This window comes from Rhamphochromis longiceps, linkage group LG13 (genome assembly GCF_057381845.1).
Source record: "Rhamphochromis longiceps isolate RC_006_pf linkage group LG13, R_longiceps_female_GT1.1, whole genome shotgun sequence".
Taxonomy (NCBI): Eukaryota; Metazoa; Chordata; class Actinopteri; order Cichliformes; family Cichlidae; genus Rhamphochromis; species Rhamphochromis longiceps.
In genome coordinates this window covers 24423159-24444963 of record NC_140569.1, presented here as the reverse complement: position 1 = coordinate 24444963, position 21805 = coordinate 24423159, and the positions used below count along the sequence as shown (strand labels likewise).

The following is a 21805-nucleotide window of genomic DNA, read 5'->3' as shown; positions in this document are numbered from 1 at the left end:
CTTTTACACACGGACTCACATAAGCTCAGCGATTCTCTGCGCGATCAACCTCTCACATGTTTAAGCTTGCTGCGGGAGATTTCACTTGTCATGTTTGCATAGTAAGCTAACGATTAATAAGACGATGTCAGAGGAATTGGTGCACAAATTATCATCACTCACAGATCAGTGCTGTCATTGCAAAGTGAAAGCAAAAAAACAAGCGCAAATTCAAACGCGATTTCAATATGTCACATATTGACAGTGGCTCACCGATGCCAATGACATAATTACCCAGCTACATTTCTGAAAGAATGCAAAAGCATTGACATATATTTTTCCTACAATAGCCCGACGGGCAGGGCAGAGAGATTTTTGTAGCCCGACTGGAAAGATCGCTAGCTCCGGGACGTCGGGCTAGCGAGTTTGCAAGCCCTGTATCTGATTGAGGAATCACTCATCTTTGGAAAAGAGAGTTTATTACAGAGAAATGTCTCTTTCCAAAATAAAAGCTATACTATCCGCTTCTTCTGGGCTATATTCTCAGCAGCATAAGGAGAATCACGTGCTAACAGCTGTCTAAATGACTCGGCTAAAGTTAGTAGCATGCTTGTTGTATTTGTCTTTGCACTAGGATGATGTCGGCGTAAATGTGCAGTCATATTCGTCGTGTTCCCACTAGTGCTTTCAGGTTAATCTCGTTGAAATGACCTTAACGCCACAACACGGCAAATCTCCGTTAACGAGCTACCGCCGATCGCCCCGTGCATGGGGCTAGACAGCTAACACGTTAACGAGCTAACTGCGCTAACACACTAGTTCACACCAATGTAATTAAGCATTGCATGGCACATCCAACATACTGTTTTACTTTAGTCCATGACTCGCTTACCTTCAGGGTCATACGTCACATGAAAACCAAAATAATTCCAAACGCCAGATCTGAATGAGGGTGGGGGAGGTCCATCTTGCAAGGAGAGCTTAACTTCTGTCTCGCTAGCTTGCCCTGCGCTCTTCCTCCTGACTATGCTGTCTGTGTTGAGCGCTCAGTGGATCTGCGCTCGACAGTGCAGCCTAGGCGGAGTAGTCGAACGCAGATTCACTGAGCGCTCAACACAGACAGCATCGTCAGAAGGAAAGTTGATAAAATAAATTACAAATGTTGTATTGTTCATACATATGCGTACGGAACCGAAAGCACTGTATCGAACGGTTCAATATCGATACGAATATCGTTGCACCCCACATACATACATACATACATACATACATACATACATAGTGCTGGATCTGTTGGCTTTGTTCCTATCTCACACTAGTCAGACTCCGTGGGTGGAGGAAAGTGTGAGAAGAGGAGAGAATGAGTCGGACTCGGCCCTGAGGCAGTGGACCTCAGCTCACTGTGGGATAGACCGCCACAGAGAATTCACACTCACACATGTGCACGCGCACATACATACGCATGCATGCCCACTAAAGCATTTAATCAGGAAGTCAAAGTATTTCCAAACGGTTGCCCCCCTCACGCCCACATTTTCCTCGTTTAGAAATACCTTCGAGCAAACGCGCTAACTGACTGCTGCTCATCTCACTGCAGTCGGCAGAATCTCAGACTCTCACAATGGCTCCATGCACAAACTGAAGCTGTCCTCTCCAGCCAAGCGCTAAGGCTGACAGAGCAGGAAGATTTTTTTTTTTTTGAGGTTACATTTCACAGCACAGTAAAGAACAGCAAGTATTTCTGAAAGCAGACGGTTCTCATTTGACCTTTCAGTGGCAAATATGGGTTATGTGCAGAAAATATGTAAGACCTCAGTGCTTGAAAGTGTCACTTGGGAAGCCTTCGTATTCAAGAGACTAAATCCCAGCCTTTGTCAAGCATTCCAGCATTTATACGGAGGTGTTTAGATGAATTATACATAGTGTGCTCTTCACAAGACAATTTACTGTTACCTTAGTGAACTCTGAGTTCTGTAAGTTGGCCTCAGGACACCATCGCCCTCCTAAAGCAGTCAGCATGGCACAGTCCTCTTCCTCTTTGGTGCCTGGCTGGGATGGAGGATAAACTGTTGCAGTGGGGAAGTCTTCGATGTCTGCTCCACTGCAGCTGGGAGTCCGCAACTGGAGACCTCGCAGGAAAAGGTGACATGCTTCCAGGTCGGCTTCCCAGATTCGCTCCAAGCTGGGAGACCCATAACTAGCAAGGGAAGGAGACAAGTATGTTATGCATTCTGATAGAGAACTTGATGTTTGCTCTCAGTGCAAGTTTGAGATCAGTATTTAAATCATAAAAGTCCAAGTGGTCAGAACAGGCTTTAGCAGCAGAGCTATCTGGAGCTGTCTGCATGCTGAAGGAAAACTAACATCAGGTATGTTCTTTTATGTTATTCAGTGATGTGAAATTTTAAAAATGTACTACAACATATAGCAAATAGTTGAACTGTAGCATGTAATCAAATACATAAATACAATCTTATATGTTAAGCTATTAAATAAAATGTAGTGTGCTATAAAAGAATGTTAAAATAATACATTGATGCACATCACTCGCATCACCGCAGAGGCATGTGTCAAACATAAGGCCCAGGGGCTAAAATCACCCTGCAAACACTCATAAATTTTGGACTTGTCGCTTTAACTTTTTTAAAGGTTTTATGGCTTTTTCTACTGATAAGGACCTTTTTTTCAGCACTACAGAAACTTCTTGTTTTTACAATTTTACACATTTATTTCTTACAATTTATGCCCCAAAAAGTAAAAAGAAAACAGATTTCTTTCATTTAAAAGAGCAGCATCTCTTTGTTATGCAGCAATACTGATATGTACTTTTGAAATTGCACTGCTTTTTTCTAATACTAACATATCTCAGGGATTAAGTGTGCAGTTAAACTTCTTTACACTGACAGAAAGGGGGCATGTCACTGGTCTGGCGCACTTAAGGTCATACTGGGCTGTATTTGGCCCACATTGTCCAGCAAGTTTGACATTCCTATTATACAGGTACAGCAGCATCTCTTCAAATAAAGCACATAAACCTCTGAGTGACAGATGAGAAGTGAATCATTCAAAGAATAAAATTCCATTCACAAAATGTAACAAGAGCGATATTCCTCCTGAAAGGATGCCCTTTACTCAAAAGAGGGTGTGGATGCGTTCGTTTCTCCTGGGGTCACTGAGTACGAGTTCACTGGGAGGGCAAGGAGATTGTTTTATCTACCTATTGAGTTATGATCAGTCAGCCTTCTTCACTCCTTTTTCCCTGACCTTTGCAGGATCTCAGATCCCAGCAGAAACTAATTAAAGCAGGTAAAAATGGATCGTATATACTTAAAAATGAGTTACACCGTTACTGACTTTTATCTCATTGTTCCATTATTTAGGTTAAGCTGATCACACAAAACAAGCAAAGGTAAATGTCACGACAAGCAGAGGTTTCTATATATATATAAACTTGGGGAAAATGCCCAAAATGACACCACACTTCATCCAGATTACCTCATACACTACATCAAAACAATCAAATACACTTTTTATCAAGAAAACCAGACACACATACAGAGATTCCTTGATTGAGAGACGCTGCCTCTGTGAGGATTGAAGCATTGATCTTTTTATTTTCAGAAACCATTTTCCATTTCCTTTAAATAAAATGCTCCTTCACTGAGTCACAATTGAGGCCTTCTGACCTTTAAAATCTTCTTGTTTATTGACCTTCTCCTTTCAGCAACCTTTAGATAACTAAACATTCACAAATGACCGTGATCTCTGAGCCTTTAATAGATTTTAGGGCTTTTAGACCAAACACAAAAGGCAACAGTTTCCACACTAACTAACACCAACTTTGTTTTTGTGAATCCATGTCATGTAGAAAAATCAAACTAAAGCTGACAGGATGCAGGGAAGACGATGATGGCTTTATAGGAGACTTATCAAATCTCTTAAAGGAAGAAATGTCCTCTGTCTGTCTTCACATGCCAAATTCCAACCTAGGAGGAAATACTCTGTCACAGACATAAACTGAAAATGATTGACTCACAATGGTAGAAAATACAGCAATGTCATTTGCTGAACTCACATGCAAACCCTTATAAAATAGTATTTTCACCTGAAAAGTGCACAGTGGCTCATTCTCCGTGATATATAAACAAACTCAAAGGCAAAATGCACCCAGATGACATTGTTTAATCTCTCCCTCTGTTCATTCTTCTCTCTCTCAGGGTTGAATCACCCGCCCAAAAAAAATCCCCAAAATTGAATGCCACTTGTTTTCCAGCCCATCTCCTGCCTGAAAGGGCTGCCAACCTCTGTACCCTGCCAACGCACGCCTCTCAGTCGTTCTCTAACCTTCATTTGGCAGACAGACAATAGAAAAATTGCTCAGCCCAGTCCCCCACCTCCACCCCCATCACCAATTCGCTGCCTCTGAATTCTGCTACGGTGGGGATGCACCCAATGAGCCGTGCCATTGTTTTTTGTCTCTTCCGAAGTGGAGAGGAACACATGCAACACACAGATATGGGTGAGCACACATGTGTTAACTTACATGCCCATAAATCACTCTCTGTGGGGATAAAAATCATAAATTCTTCTAAAAATGTCAAAGCTGGCCACATCGATCAAAGCGGCTTCTCTTCAGTGTCAACCACAATTCATTACAAACAACTGGCGCTGGCATTAGGGCTCTGTCTGCTGAAAATTCAGACAACATGTTAGCGCCTAAGCATCCCTGTGATGGTGGCGTCCTGGTGCCCGCTGGTATGAACTCGTCGCCCACGGGGTTAATTGGTGGCAGCCGCTCCGACTGCCATCTGACAGCGGCAGGGTGTGGGCGTGCTGTGCTGCTGATGGCCCAGTAATAAGGAGGAGAAACAGACAGGCACACTCTCTTTCTATAGTATCTTCGCTTCCCTGTGGGACTACTGACTGGCAGGACTCCTGTTTCCCCTCAAGGCATTCAATCCAGACTGCTGCTGAGGAAGGGTTATAAATCTGCTGGAACTTTTAAACGACGGGGCAGTGACCGGGTCCTGCAGGTACCAGCGGGTTCAGTTAGACGTCTCAAGAGAGAAGAGGCACATTATGGGTTCACATCCAGTCTGACCATCATTCAAAAACTTCCCAGGGCTGAAAAGTGAAGCCAACAACCAAGTGCCAAAAGCTGCATATCCTGAAATGGCCACTCGATGCTGGCTCCAAAAGCAAGTCAATCCCCTTGACTCCCGTGTTAAAATGTCCAACTTCACAGCAGAAATAACCTTATTTACAGCCAGGAAAAAAAACACGTTTTATTTTGTTTTGTCCCTATAGGTTTTGTGAATTTAACTCTAAGTTTTAATATTATTTAACGTTATGTTATGAATTATATTACATGCTTTGACTACCAAAGCAGTGAGCTGTAACTGGTAGCTGTCTACTAGGTGCTACCTCAGCCAATGCAAGTCACTGAACTGGACCTTTTGACCATTTTTTTTATCCTTTTTTTGTTTTGTTTTTTATTTATCTTTCATTTAACCAGTAAAGTTGGACTTTAAGAGATTTAAAAATCTCTTTTACAAAAGTTTCCTGGCTAAGAAAGCCAACAGCTAGCATACAAACTGGAAAAGCATAAACAGACCTGAAGAAAATAAAGAATTAAGTACAGAAACATAACATAAAAAACAACACCTCCTTCACCATATTCTTTATGAGTGTTATTTGAGGAGTAGGTCATTTTTAGTGCACTACTAACTGACATTAGTAATTGGCCAGTCTGTCAGTATCAGCAAATTTATAATGGACGGTAAATGAAAATTTAACAAGTAAAGAAGAGACCGGAGGAACGCATTTGAATTATGTTATGAGTGTTGACATTACATAGTTTGTCCACCAGAGGGCGTTGTATGATTCACCCAACACAAATGTTTGGAACGGCACAAACACAAGAGCCAGCTAATCGGAGTCCAGGGGCCCGTTCTTCGTACCTCGCTAAGTAAGTTAGCTGGATTTGATTGTTGACGATTTCGCGTGATCCTGGATCAGTCGGTTCCCCGAAGCTCATCCGGGACTTGCTGTCATAGCAACAGAGCCGTAAGCGTAAACCTGCTCGGGAGCAGGTTTACTTTATGTAAACAGGATTAGATCGCGGCCACGCAGGTATGTCCGCTTCATTTATACGAAAGCAACAGCGATAAATAAATAACATCAATGTAACTGAAGATAATGCAGCACTTGATCCTTTTATTGATGTCACACAGATACATACAGGTCATTTCCTAAAAAAGGGAAATGTACTATTAACATTCTATTACATGTATGTGATTATTACAGATGTAATTCATATTTCAGAGTAGTAATTGTAAATTACTTCGTGTAATCAAGATGAGAGACCACGGCTATAAAAGCCAAGGTGGATTTGGGAAGCCTGTCGCAGCCATGTCCTGTCCGTTTACGCGAGCAGCCCATTGCGGAAGGTGCAAGATTGATAAGGAGAGTCCTCAGAATTCAGCGTATATTGCGGGACAGACAGGATCCTTTAGCTCAGCGCGACAGTGTGCTCATTGAGAGATATCGATTTTCCCGTGAGGATATTATTTACTTAACCAACTTGTTGACGAGGGGGTGCAGGACCACCACCTGTCTTTTTTTGCTCTGCCCTTTTCTTGGTTGCTGTTATAAACAAACAGAGTATTCCAGGGTCTCTTTCCAAGAGACGAAAAGCAATATAAGTGATAAATATTACCATTCTGTAGAATATTCTTATATTTCACTTTTACTTGTTCCCATGTTCTAGTGGGTCCTGTTGTGGCTCTAATGTGAAAGAGGATATAATATAACAATATAATATAATGTAATATAATATTGGATAATATAGTGTAATATAATAAATCTACCCTACCGCCTACTGGTGTTGGCCAGAGGGGCCGATGGCGCAATATGGCAGCCTCGCTTCTGTCAGTCTGCCCCAGGGCAGCTGTGGCTACAACCGTAGCTGCCTCCACCAGTGTGTGAATGTGAGAGTGAATGAATAGTGGCATTGTAAAGCGCTTTGGGTGCCTTGAAAAGCGCTATATAAATCCAATATATTATTATTATTATTATTATTAAATTACTTACGAGTTTAATTTGTCAGCAACTTTCTGCCAGCCCTCTCTCCTTGCTTTTGCAGCCTTTGCAGTGTTCCCTTGCGTTCTGATTAAACTCTGAAACTCCTGAAATCCCTCACTCAGGAGTTCTTGCTCTGCTGCCGAAAAATACCGAGCCGAGCGCGCTCCTTCGACATTTTCGCCGACCAATCAGAGGGTTGCCGATCAATGTTTCTACTATCGATGCGTAGCCCCTTTTATGACACCCAGTGATGTCACATTACTGCGTCCAGCTGTACTAATCGTCAACAGCAGGTGTGTTCGGGGAACCGGATTAGCGAGCTCACGGTTAGCGCGATGATTTGATCTTGGATGTGTCATTTGATCTTGGATGTAGTAAGCGACGTACGAAGAACGGGCCCCAGTGTACACTACACAACCTGCTGTGACAATAAAACAGGATTATTTTTAAACTGCAGTGTCATATAATCTTAGTAAGAAATCATAAATGACTACATATAACAACTAACAAATGTTGAAGAAATCTATTTATCTGTCAAGTGTTTGAAGGATATATAAGCCTGTATACTATACAGTATATTTTTAAATTGCCAAATATCCTCATCCGACTTAAAAATCTAATATTGACAATTAACACGGTTTGTTGTGCTTTATTAACTGTAGAGGCTACAACCCTTTGCAGTGTCTAGGCGATGCACCCATGTGGTCTATGAATTCAGCACGCTAACTAAGTTAGGTGCTTTAGCTGGTAAGTTATAACTTCACCCTCTTGTAAAAATACAGTCACTTCTCCTTCTGAAAATATTAACATGACTTAAGTCAAAATGATAAATTTGACTTTTAAAAAAGGGAGTCCAAAACACGTGAGTCGGAGTGGCGGAGACCATCTTTTATATACAGTCTATGGTTATCGGGTTCAGAGCATGAAATATTTTCTCAGATTTTGAGTCATAGTTCATTGTTACATAAAAATCATATTCTGGGTAAAATGAACACCTTTTTTGGTTGTTTTAGAAAAAGTGAGAGAAAGGAAATATAATCATTGATGCATTTTTGTTTTTTGAGGAAACCTAAAAGCTATAAAATAAGACTTCACACAATAGAAAGGAAAGGAGATGTGATAATGTTTCGCCTTAACATTAGCCTCACAAATAACACCAGCTGTGGAGAGGTGTTAATAATATAGCGATGGAGGTGTGATAGATGGAGGACTGGGAGGGGTTTGTTTGGTGGATGACTAGAGGAGGTTTTTACAGGAGCCAGATGGGCAAATCCAGCTTAAGTGTTCCAAACACTTTTAAAAAAAATGTGGATTCAAGAATTTGTATATTAAAAGTAAGAGAGGAGCACATTTTATCCCAGTTTTTTCTCATTTAGATTTTCATAGAGCATCTTCAATTTAACTATACATCTCAGCATTTAATGGCTTCTGTGCCAGTATCCGTCGCGTATGATATATGCCGCTCAAATCTCTACAGGAGAATGAATATATAAATGAGGGACAAAAACGAGAAGCATTTCCTAATGAAACATCTGCATAAATGTATTAAACAACTGTGTGGTGCTGCTAATCTGAATAAAATGTTTTTTATTCTGATGACACACTTACAGCATCTGCGCTGTTCTAACATCCTGTTCTAGTCTTTAGCAAGGAAAAGATAATTGGTTTTTTCAACACCATCCGTCTCCACGGAGACCAGACATCTCAGCACACTAATCTGCCTCTCTCCACCCTTCTCCCCTCCTCCTCTCCTCACTTCTCATCACCACGGTACTCTATCAATGGTAATGTACATTAGAGCTGACTGATAACATTTACAGTGGATGATGAGTGCATGTGTGCATCTGTGTGTGTGTGTGTGTGCGTGCGTGGGTTAGTGGTGTATGCACATGTGGGGAAAACGGCACATTCAATCAAGGCAAATATGTGTCACTGTGCCAAGCGGGAGCTGGTGGAAGGGACTGGTGTACGCCATAAATCAGAGCTATATTTGTGAATTTATCTAGACCGCCTCTGGTCATGGAGGCCGATCTAAGGCTGAAGAGCCAATCATTTAATATAGAATGTGATGGCCGAGAAAATTAGTTTACAGTCACCCAAGAAGGTGTCCTTGAATGGAAATTCTCTTTTTTCAGAGTGATGTGACTATATCATTGACCCGGCTCTGAAAATTGAAGCCAGTGTGGAAGTCATGGAGTTAAATAAGTAGTTAGGAAGAGGGATGTAAGGATGCATGCACAAGTGTCTCAGATCTGCACTCTTTCTAATGGCAGGAAGGGGGTGACTCTTCAATAGTAAAGAAGTCTTTGGGGGAAAGTCCAAGTAGGGCAACTTGTACTTCTTGTGATGTACAATTCACTTTCATACAACCGAGCAGCATCCTCTGTGTCTCAGTCGGATTCACCCCTCGCTTATGAAAAATAACACCAAACATGAGGCTTCGAAGCAATTCACTGATCAGTGTCTGAGGTCATAGTGTCTACATCCTCCCTTTGCAGAGTCTGTGGGGGAAATACTTATGATTTACAGTATGTAATCATCTGCCCTCGTAGCAAAGGAACTATATACTGTGTTCAAACAGGAACACAGTATATAGCAGCTCCACTGCAAACCAGTTTTACTGGTAATAGTAGTTAATGATGGTTTCCTCGGGGAGCAGTACTAAGCTTTCAGGATTTGTAATCTCAGATGGTTTGCGTAAAAGAAAATTAAAAGGAGATTTTAGACTTAAACATTTTATAGATGTTTTTATAGCTGTATAATGGGGCACACGTGTGAAGAAAATTTTAGTTGCTGTGAGGAGCAGCACTCAGCCTGTGGAAAAGGTTTTATATTGTTATAACATTTTCTGTAGCCCACTGAAGAACTTTAATATATAACCTTGTCAGTTTCATCAGGGTTATCTCAGGTTAAGCTCGGAGACTTTCCTTACAGAAGGCCTGTCGGTGACAGACAGAAGGTCTCCACTGGTGATACCACTGAGTTGTATTGTAACATCTGGCATTTTTATACTCAGTCTTAAATTTTATTCTTGTTTTTAGATGATATTTTTAACGTGTCACACTTTCATTATGCAGTTTCTGTGTTTGATAGTATCCTACGTAGGCTGCTTGTCATCTGTTGTGTGCGTGTGTCTATCTATCTATGTGCCTAGCCCTCAACAAACGTTTTGCCTTCTTTTGTCCTTTATATTTAGGCAGCGATTCATCCCATTCTCTAAAATACTCTGACAAATGCCTCTGCTAGAAACTCAGAAGTGTTGCCATCATACAAACAAAACACAAAGCAGCCATCTGCCCTATTGACAGCGATGGTCCTGAGGCACGATTCCCTGCTGGGCGCTGAGATCGCAACCATGTTGCTCCTTGACCATTCAGACCCCCAGTCTGTGCATCCTTCAACAAGCAAGAGCCCTGCAGTATGTCACTGAGTCCTGGCTCTCATCCAAAGAGGTGACCCTGCCTCTCCAAGGATGCAACACACAAAGCTGTGCCCCCCTACACACACCACAAACAGAGACAAAGGTCAAGTAGACAAACAGGGTCTGTGATAATAAAGGCTTTTGCAAGCTCAAAGTAAACCCATACCACCTAACCTTTTCTCTTCTGAACACAACTAGAATAGACTGAGTGGAAAGAACAGCTCATATGTGGTGCACAAAATCATTACCGGCTATATTTATCCATCTGTAAAACAAAAATTGCTCCAACAACCTGTAGAATAAGAGCCAGTCGCTGTTTGTCTGCCAAAGAGTCTATCCATCTGGTGATTGAACTATAAAAGAAACACAAGCATCTGTATGGACTCAAATGCTCACCAGGATCCACACTCTCACCTCCTCAGCTCACTCCTTAAGTCAGGTGAGATGGGTGGCAACCCGTAACATGACTTGTCCTTTGTGATTTAGAACCTCTGAGTTCGCAGACGGAAACAATGAACCAGTCAGAAGAAAGATATTGTTTTGTCTAAAATGGTTTACACACAGGAAGAGCGGAAAGGTGGGAGATGAGTTGATGTCAAAGCCTAAAAAAAGGTACAAAAGGTATGTGAGAAGGTGGGAAGAGGAAGACAAATTGTGTAGGTGAGAGACAGACTGCAATGTGAGAAGGGGCTCTAGGAGACAACGGCGTATGAAAAAAAGGTGTGAGAGCATGATGTGGTAGGTGATGTGATGCACTGAGGAGACGTTGCTCTGGTTAGAGGACAGCAGGAGTGAGAGGAAATTCCTTGGAGCCTGCTGCTTTATATACGTCTCCTTGTTTATTAGTCTGAGGAACACAGAGTCTTCGCGTCTGTATTAAAAAGAAGCAGAGAGCACAGAAAAGCCTTACCTGTGCAATCGGTCCTCCAGTAGTTCAATATACTTGCTGGTGTTCTCTTTCAGGCGGCTTTCTGAGTGAGAAAAAAAGAATAAAGAGAACAACAGCACGTTACCTCTAATACTGTTAACATTGACGCATCAATAGCTATGGTATACATGTTAGAAAAGTTAGTTGTCATCACTTGGTGACGGCATTGTGCAGAGAAACTGCAACAGTACACTTCACTTTAGAGGAGCAGCTGGCTTTCTCTTAACACAAACACATAAATGAGGAGAGATCACTGCCTCTACTCTCAGAGGGGATAAAACTGTAGATGGCCCAAGGATAAAAGGGGATTTTATCATGGCATAGTTCTTTATATCTTGCCAGATTTTCTGTGGGGCATGAAGTTGGATGGATTGCTTATGTTGCTTCCTGTGCCCTTCTGCCAGCAGTGAGTTGTGCCTGAGGAGGCTGGTTGAGCAGTAGTCAGGATGGAGAGGAGGACTGAGCTGCGTTAATGAGCTCATGTATGAAACATGAGAATATGCCCTGCCCATAGGAGCTTCCAATCCTTGAGCACAATAGGAATAGGAAACATAGATGCTATCTATATATATCTATAGACAGATAGACCCGAGTTATAACATACAATCCAAACCTTCCTACTCTTCCTCAGTAAAACATAGCTATTCCTATACATTTATACATTCTCAACAATCCATTGGAACCAGGGAGCACTGGTTCCCACCTTGGAGTCAAAGGATCACAGACACTGCAAGACAATAATAATGAGGCTACTCTAAGTGGAAGCTATTGTCTAGAAAAATAGTAAAATACTGAATATAGAGCAGATGGTGTAAAATTTTCATCTAACATTTGGTAAAAAACAATTTTTTTTAAAGGGAGTACGATTATATTTTACATGAGTGCATACTCCTACTTAAAATACAAACTTTAATGAAGAACTAGGAAAGCCAAAAACAATTGGGAAACTGTTATGTTTTGTGATGCCGCTTAGGCTGCTCACACAGAGACAAAGTCTGCGGATTGAAATACAATTTGCATCATTGTCTTGATGGTGGTTAATAGACAGCATCAGCTTGGGGGTGACATATTCTCGGGGCCAGGCACAGCAGGAAGAAAAGGAAAATGTCAGCGACAGTAGCGTGACAAACACTTTCCACACTCTTGCACACACACACACGCACACACACACTCCTGTCTGTACTTGAAGGAAGAGCTGAGATGGAGCTAGTTGGGTTATTTATGGGGGCTTGAATGTGGGAGTCACAGGAAGGGATGTTACTCGTTTCAGTCAAAGTGGCCAAATCTGTGCAATCAGAGGCCGCTGGAGAAGCTATCACATATCTGCTGTATGTGGACCAGACAGCTCACTTACCAACCCTCTAATTGCCACGTGAGATCTTATCCTACCTGATAGAGCTTCCCCTATCAACTTCCATTCACGCTGGCTCTGTTAAGCAGCTTGCAAGCAGATAGCCGCTGAATAATACATGGAGGGCATTAAGCCTGACTTTAGCTGGCAGAGAGCGAGTTGCCAAACTGAGCTACAGCTTGAACAACAGCAAGACGGATAGAAACAGATGAAGGTGGGAGATTGACACACAAGTGCATTAACTGTTTACTTAATATTTCTTGCCATGCTATACACAGAGGAGAGTGCGCCGTCCTGTCGCCATGCCAACCAGTGGTAAAACTACGGCGGTTTTTCAGGCGTGACAGATAAAAATAATCTTTTCTTTATAGAATGGGACGAGAAATCAAGCGCGCAGAGCCTCCTCCTGCGCAGAGTGGAACCAGAGCACTGGGTGATATTACCACTTCCTGTAAGACTGCGGGAGGCTGCTGTCATGGGCAGGCAATGCGAATAAAATCGGCACTAAAAAGCCCATAAAGAAGACAGTCGCTCTGTTACTCCCTGATGCGTGCCGTGGCATATTTGGTGTTGAAGGAACTTCACAAAGGCGTTCACAGAGCCCACATCGGAAATTCATGAGCTCAGACTCCCTTCACACTAGTGATCTCAGCAGGCATTAAACCTCACTGATTGCTGTCAAGGACCCCGGCCAAAATCGAAAAGGCCATTCATTCATAACGCAAGCAGAACTGAGACACCATTGAAGGATGTGGAGAATGGGTTACTGGGTGCTGCGACAATGTCATTTGCTTTATATATGAATCAGAATTTGTTAGACTAATCGAAGCTAAATTGCTTCAGCTAAATAGCTCTAACACTCTAAGACAGAAAAAGACGAGTCTGATGGTTACAAACTCTGATGTGACAGACAAACCTATGAAGCAGGATGTCACAACTGTAGCAGAGTTTACAAAGTTTCTGTCAGTGTGTCCTGATAAGGGACCCAAAGAGCAGAATGAGCTCAGGAAACGCAAAAAAAGACTTTTTATTTAGGTGGAGCACATAATCCAAGGCCTGGTAAAACAAACAGACACGCAGACCAGAAAACACAAGAGGAAGTCCGCAGCCCAACAGCATGACACAACAGAGAACTAAAACAAACTGAGGCTTTAAATAGACACAGGGAATCAGGAAAATCGGAAACGCCAGGGTGACAAGACACAGCTGAAATTAGTCAGAGACTAATGAAACAGGATAAAACTAAATACAATGCACACAAATAAGAGATGAACAAAGTAAAACAGGACATCACCAAACAGAGATGGAAATTTATCCAGAGAGGAAAAAGAATAAACTGAAACTCCAGGAGTCACCTATAAATCATGTCCATAAATATTAACAATAACTAGGCTACAAAATATGATGAAAATAAAACTAAGAAAAGCTAAGAATAGACACATGGTGAAACCAAAAGTCAAGCAGAGAATATTCAATAATAGACAGAACTTAAAATTTCAAAACTCAATCACAGTTATGGGTTTTACAGAAAAAAGTTAATATAGGCAAGGTGTTTTCAGTGCCTCCTGCATCACGAGCATTCAAAGAGCTCTCCAACTCTAAGTGAATAATGCGGTCATTTCTTCAGCGCCTTAACAACAGAAGCACCCAAACGTCTGTGAGGCCTTCTTGTTGTCAAACAAATTAGAGGCGGCTCTGCGCTAACAGAGCACCGGTGACATGCTTGTTATAAAAGCCTGTGCAATAATAAGGCAGAAGACAAAACTGTGTGTCTGTAATTGAGCTGAAGGCACTGACTGTGGTGAATGTGTTTAAGCTTGGCTAGGTCTGTCTGAGTGTGACAGCGCTGCAGGTAAAACACAAACACGCAGTAGGCATATGGAGCCACTCCCACCATATATACCTGAACCTAACAGCAGCAGAGCTGACGGAGGGACAGCCTGATATAGGACAGATGCTCAATCACCCATGATGCTCTAGCTGTAGCATGCACAGATTGCAGCTGGCATAGCGGAGCATATTGTTGGGTTGTGCTTGAATGCACAACAAAAAGAATCACTTGACAAGTAATTGGGTGTGTGCAAAACTGTAGTTGGGTTGTGTTTTGGTCTTTTTTAAGTGATGGGTGCTAAACTGCTCAGCTGAAATCTTAAGAAATGCTCACTGTCATTGTATGTCAGTAAATAGAAACTGTTTAGAAGAGGCTCTAAACTATATTTCTACTGAAGCAAGCTGCAAATATATTTTTTGTTTTTGACAACTGAATCCAAGAAGCAACATTCCTCGGCAATGAGGAAGTCTCCCAAAAAAGTGCAGAGCACTCTCAACGCTTCACCAGCTCAACAATTCCGCCCCATTAAACATGCATCCTATTATTCCCCGGGTTTCCTCTTGGAACTCCGGGTTAGTACATTTTCACTAAAATGCATCTTCCCCCCCATCATCTCCCACTTGTATATGCGAGCAATATATCATCTTACTCTGGTGTTTTCGTTTAGCTGCAAATTTGTGGCTCATGAGATAAATATACTTAGAAACTCCAGTCATTTTAGGGGAAATTAAAAAATACAATATTACAGAAATACCAAGTAATTCCACAAGATGGAAAGTCGGCTGCTTTCAGTGTGAGCCAGTGTGGTGGACTGACAGTCTGGCGTTACATCCCAAACCAAACAGCTGCAACATTTTTTGAGCTTTACCGTGTTTGCAGTGCACGTAGAAGAGAAGGAAGGCACAGTAGGGATATAAAACATTTGTTTCAGCGGTATGTAATTGAAGAAAAGACCTGATTGATTGATTGATTGACGGAGCCTGATTGGAGAGGTACCTCAGTCAATTGTGTTTTTGCAGTAATTCTTTCAATGATAAATTCATAATGGAATGACAGGAAGAAAAAAATACTCAATATTGCTGAAACTTCAGAGACAAAGACCAAAAAACATCCTTCCCCCCCCCCCCAAGTCCACTTAACCACCGTGCCGCTCTCAATCACTCAGATGCTCTTCAGAGAAGAGCTGTCACACATTCCATCATGTTCTCAACAGAAGCACCCTAAAAGAGCCAGAGCTATGAATAAATCATATGTGTCCTCGCCTTTACTGTAAGAGAAAATTGCATTTGTCTAATAACACAGAGTGACTTGTATTGATGTGCACTTAAATCCGACTAGCACCGCACAGTTGGGTTCGAACTGACTGGCTTTAAACTACGGCACGAGCAACAGGAGCTGTATGGAGAAACAATAGCTGGTACAGTAATTAAATGGGTTCCAGTTGAGCCGCGTGAAGCAGAAAACAAGAGAACTGCTGGCATTGTAACAATGGCAGTGAACAGGCATTACCACACTACTTGGCTAAATGAAGAGGAGCACAGTCTGATGCAGCTTTCCCCATATGAAAGTCCTCACTACTGGGGGTCATTTACGCATCTTATTCAGCTCTTCAATTATTTATTTGTAAATTTAGCGTCGCTCGAGATCTCTCTTGGGGACAAAATTATACTCTCAGCGGGGAATCAAACCTCTGGCCATAATGGCTGTGGTATTCATCAGCAAACGTGCCAACGGCAATTAGGGACATAATGGCTCCCAGGCCAAAAAGCCCCCACACCGCAAGCACTCAACAAGCTGAAGCTGTGTGGCTTCAGCTTGTTGATGAATTTCTATCTTTACATGGCATCAGCAGGACTATTCATTGCCTCGGAGCTCACGCGATGACAATGGGCATGCTGTTTTCTTTGTACGGGATGACACTAATACCACAAGCGCGCGTGCTAGAAATGCCTCGGAAACCTAAAAGGATGGCCATCTTGGCTTTGACTTAGACAGTAATTTCTAATCCCCTCCAGCTAAAGAAATGGTAATGTGCTGTTGGTGGGCTATCAGTTTCCAGCAAGTGTGTGCCAGCCCCTTATTACCAAATAGGATGACAGTTTAATGAGCCCCTTGCTTGGTGTCAGCAACACATTTTGAAATTGCGCCTGCTGCCATATTGTGTGCGCCCACTTGAGCGTTTGAGCACGCCGCGCAACCAATCATTAACTTGCCGTCTTCTCTGTGACGTGTTACCACCTGACTCCAAATCCTTTGTTTAGCCGCCGCAGTTTCGTACCACTGGTTTCCCAGCCTGCAGAGCTACATTATTCAAGATGAGGCACACACGCACGCTGCGTTTAGGCTGCTGAGGTGAACGTGGTGATGCTTGTCATGGAAGAGATCAGTGTTATCCCTGGCTGTCAAGCAGACCGAGGTGTTCTTGGGTGTGCTTCCACAACAAAAATCCAGTGGAGGTCGATGAAACATAATCACTTTGAAATGAAAAGAGCTGCTTTCTCCTATAATGATATACAATTATAGACTGGATGTACTAAAATAGCAAGTCTATGCATTACTATACAACCCCCTAAAAACTTCATGCAACTAAGCCTGAACAATGGAGTACAAAAATAAAAGGGTGCCCCCTAGTGACAGGAAAGGGTGCATTCAGGACAGGACAATAGCATTAAATGTGAAGCTCCAGCCACAAATCTTTATGATCTGGGTAACAGCATATGGTAGATGGGAGGTTGTAGCATTAGCTTCAGTCTGATGCCGCTTCACTTCCTGCTCTAGCCCCATCACTTCACCACCCCCCCCTCTCCCGCCCTCCCCTCATCCTCCCGTCTGCGTGTCTCAGTGAGGGAAGTGACCTTTTTTAGAAATCTCCCTGTGACTGATGGACTAGAGAGAGTACCACTGCAGGTGGTGCCGTCAAAATCCATTTAGATCTCTACCAAATGCCCACGCGCCAAATCAATCTAAAGACTGAACCCTAAAAAAAAGAATTAAAAATTTTTTAAAAAGACAAGCCCCCGTTCCTTAAGATCTTAATCGAGTTGGAGAGCGTGTGAACGCTGATGCATCATGTCTGCGCACACTGGCTCGAAGGTAACCGGCTAACTTTACACAATTAAAGCTCAATTCCCTCGCACCACCCTCGCCACCTCGCCTCTTCGCGACTGCCAATCCTTGCTGGTAACTCGTTTGAAGCCGATTCCCCCGCTGACAGCAGATCACTTTTGCTTCATTTGGGAGAAAAAGTCATTGTTCATTGATGTCCTCTCACAGTGTGGAGCAACATCAAGAGGCGACTTGTCTTTCAAAGAGCTCTCATGATTCACATTTTGAACTGATATTTAAAAAGTGTATTCAAAGAAAAAGAGAGGCGCCTTTCAAGTACACAACAAACGCTTTCACGCCTCAGTGGGCAGGGGAAAAAAAGAACAGCGCTGTTTCAGGTAATGCTGCACTTATTCATATTCATGCTTTAAAATGTTTATTCTAAGCTACTATAATAACTGTTTGTATGTTAACAATGGAACAAATGTGTACATGTAATGTCCCAAAGAGAATTATTACACAAACATCCCTTAAGCTGACTTTTTGTTTCTTGAGCTTTTTCACAGTTTTTCAGATTTTTGTCTTATTGTACAGGTTTCGTTCACTCTTGCTGCTCGAATCAGGCTTGTTTCCAGATGCAGCAGACAGCTGTTCTCAGCAACAAAAAAACCCCCAAAAATCATAGAAGGCAAAGTGTACACAACCTGCCGAGCACCTAAGGGCAGGCAGCTGTGCTAGCTGAAGGCCAGAAACATAATCTGAATGAATGACAATATGATGTCAACTTGAAAAGCAATGTGTTAGTTTTGTGTATTAAAAAAAAATACTGCTCACACTAGCTTTATAATTATAATACAAACATATCGATATGTTCCTTCGACCAGTTTTATTCATTTTTGTTTCTGATAGAGGGCTGGAGGAAAGGATTCATTTAAGCAAGCAGCGCTCTTAGTTTTATTAACACCGAAGGTTTTTCCTCTTAAGAAGCATGAAAGTGACTCCTGAGCTCACTGACTGGATGTTTTGTGGTTAATCACGCCTCAGGAATTCTAAAACTAAAATTGCGATATAGATTTTATGGTCATAAGTGTGTACTCTGGAGCTTTTCTCCAAAAACCTGTTGCTTATTTAGCACAGTTCTTACTCTTTTGTGCTAACGATTTAACCAGGACACTTTTTGTTGTAAAAGCTGCAACTATGAGCCACAGAATCCTGCATATGCAAATAAAATTAACTGGAATTTTATGTGTGGAACCAAAGTGGTTTCTATCTAGCCCCTACTTCAGATTTAATCCCCCATTAAACCGAATGGTAATTTTTTACATTTCAGTTTGGTACAAAATAAACAAGAAGTTATGCTTCATGTAGAGCCTTACTGGAGCTAGTAGGAACATTTTATTAATCTAACTGTATGCTAATATTCACCTGTGTGAGATTTATCTTCTCAACAAATTATATAAATTCATATATCTACATAGATTTTTAAGTAATACCATAATGGGCAAAAGATGCAGCAGTTTATTGAAATCTACACATGGAAATACAGAATATAAGCCCAAAACAGACTCTGTACAGTTCTAACAAGCCTGAAAGTCAATGTTTGGCTGGACTGTTTCCCTCCCCTTGACAGCCACCCTTTCATGGAGGCCATTTCTGATGAGGCTTCAGCAGCTGGATAAATTGAAGGGCCAGATGTTCCTCACAGGTCCTGTGTCAGGTCTTTTTCTAAGGACATACCGTGTTTAGATCCTGTTCATCTACTGTACACAGTTTTTATGCCTAATTCTTTCTTTTATCCAGCAGCATACTGAAATATGCTAAGATTCCAGCTAACGGCTTCTTGGGAATCTTTAAAATATGTGATGTTTGCTGATGATACAAACTTATTTTGCTCAGGAAAAGACATAAAGAAATTACTGAAAACAGTGGAAACAGAACTCATAAAGTTAAATAGATGGTTTGTATTTAATAAACTATCATTGAATGAAAGTAAAACAAAATTTATGTTATTTGGAGGTAGTAAAAGTAATATTAAAGTAAAATTGAATTTAAATAATGTTGAAATTGAAAGAGTATATGAGACAAAATTGTTAGGAGTAATTATTGATGATAAACTTTGTTTGAAGCCCCACATAGAACATGTGAAACGAAAATTATCCAAGTCTATTTCTATTCTCTATAAAACAAGAGATTTTTTGAATAAGAACTGCCTTTATTTATTGTATACTTCCCTTTGTTTGCCTTATATGACCTACTGTGCAGAAATTTGGGGGAACACATACAAAACATATTTGGATTCAATATTTAAATTGCAAAAAAGAGCTATTAGAATAATAAATAAAGTTGGATATAGGGAGTCCACCAACCAGTTTTTTTGTAGGATCATCTATGTTAAAATTCATGGACATTATATATTCTAAAACTTTAGAAATGATATATCGTGTGATGAAAAAGAATGTTCCAATTTGTATTTTAAGTATGTTTCAACTAAGAGATGGAAAATATGATTTGAGGGGGTCTTATAAGTTTGAAATGCCTAAAGTGAGAACCAATGTTAAGTATAGATGTGTGTCAGTTTTGGGAGTGAAATTATGGAATGGACTTAATGATGAACTGACGATGTGTTTTTCTTTGTCATTCTTCAGGAAGATTTTAAAAATTAGTATTATACAAGTTTATAGAAATTTGGTTTGTTAACATTTTTTTGTGTTGATTTAATTTCTTGATTTATCATTGATTTCTTTTCAAACTGTTATACAACTTATTTATCAATGTTATTTATTTTCTTGGTTAAGGATTTGATTATTTCTATGGGGGTAAGGGATAGGATAAGTATAAGCCATAAGGCTTCAGCCTATTCCTTTTTCGGTTACTGTTTGAGTACTTTTATGTAAAATTATAATCTGTTGTTGTTGTTGTTGTTGACTGAAATAAAAAAAATAAAAAATAAAAATTTCAATTTCAATTGTTAGTGCAGAAATACTATTTTATGCCCTTCAAACTGTGTTCTCATGCTAAGTTGTTTGTTATGTGTAGGCACAACAATGGTTCATCCTTTGCACCGTTAGGCACAGTTTTTAAGCTTCAGTGATTTGTAGTTCAGTGTTAAGTGATCAGGTACAAGGACTGGACTGAAAATGAAGGAAAAAGCAGCCAACGCCCAAAGAAAAACCTGCAGAACTATTGCTCGAGACCACTTTTTAAAAATTGTGATAAAGTCTTGCTCCTTGTAGAAAAAAAAATGAATAAAGTAACAGTGTTGTAGATTTATATATTAATTAATCAATAGTAAAGACAAGGGTTTGATGTTGTCAGTCATACTGGGTAGCCTCTGCCACTCACCATGCTGGGCCTCCCTCTGCTCCAGCTCCTGTCTGAGTTGCTGCCGCTGCTCCTTCATCCTGGCGAGCTCCTGGCTGCTCCCTGAGCTGAGGCTGTGCAGCCTCTTGGCCAGAGCCTCAAGTCGGTCCCGCTCCAGGTACACCGCCTTCATCTCTGCTTTCAGTTCCTTAGCACTGCTGAAGTCATTACCTGCACCGGTGCACCACAGGAGCACATTATGCTTACAACGTCCATTAACGAGCTTCTTGATCATTAATAGCGTAATTAAGTGAGGCTAATGGTGGGTGAGCCAAGTAAATGGGGTAAATAAAAAAAAAGGGTAATGCAGCAGGGATGTAGTGGGGTGTGGTTGAGTGGAAAGTTACCTGAGATGGCTGCCAGTTTGGCTTCATGTAGTGCCAAAAGCTGTGTTTCAGTCTCACTGACTTTCCTCCTTAGGCTGCTGCCCAGTCTCTGACTCATGACCACCTGAGGAAAAGAAAGAGAGGAACATGCAGAGGAGAGAGCAGGGGGGGAGGGCGGTAACTAACAAAACCTTCGCAGACACATGGATCCCACAGGAGGCAAAGCTCATTTCCAATTCCACTTTCATTTTCTTTTTGACACTCATTCTTACAAGACCTTACAAATTCATTTCCGTCCTTCTGTGTTCGCTCTGCTTTGAATACACAGCAGAGCATCAACGCCGATGTGTTACCTTTGTCTATAACCTTTAGAAAGAAAGAGAGTGCTTCTCCTTTCACATGGACAGACTGGAAAATGTGAAATCCTCATAAAAGATATCATTAGAAAGTCAGAGAGGAAAAGGCCCCTGAATGTCACAGC

The 21805-nt window shown here is 41.3% G+C and overlaps 1 protein-coding gene across 1 annotated transcript in view; it reads right to left on the bottom strand.

Annotated features, from left to right (window-relative positions):
* Nucleotides 1–21805, bottom strand: part of disc1 (DISC1 scaffold protein) — a 64719-nt gene that overhangs the window by 19694 nt on the left and 23220 nt on the right. Inside the window, exons 9-12 of the mRNA XM_085428618.1 lie at nt 21346–21448; nt 20981–21169; nt 11394–11454; nt 1933–2176 (exon numbers count right to left, since the gene is read on the bottom strand). Of these exons, the coding sequence (XP_085284744.1) occupies nt 1933–2176; nt 11394–11454; nt 20981–21169; nt 21346–21448 (597 nt within the window). The remainder of the gene's footprint in view (nt 1–1932; nt 2177–11393; nt 11455–20980; nt 21170–21345; nt 21449–21805) is intronic.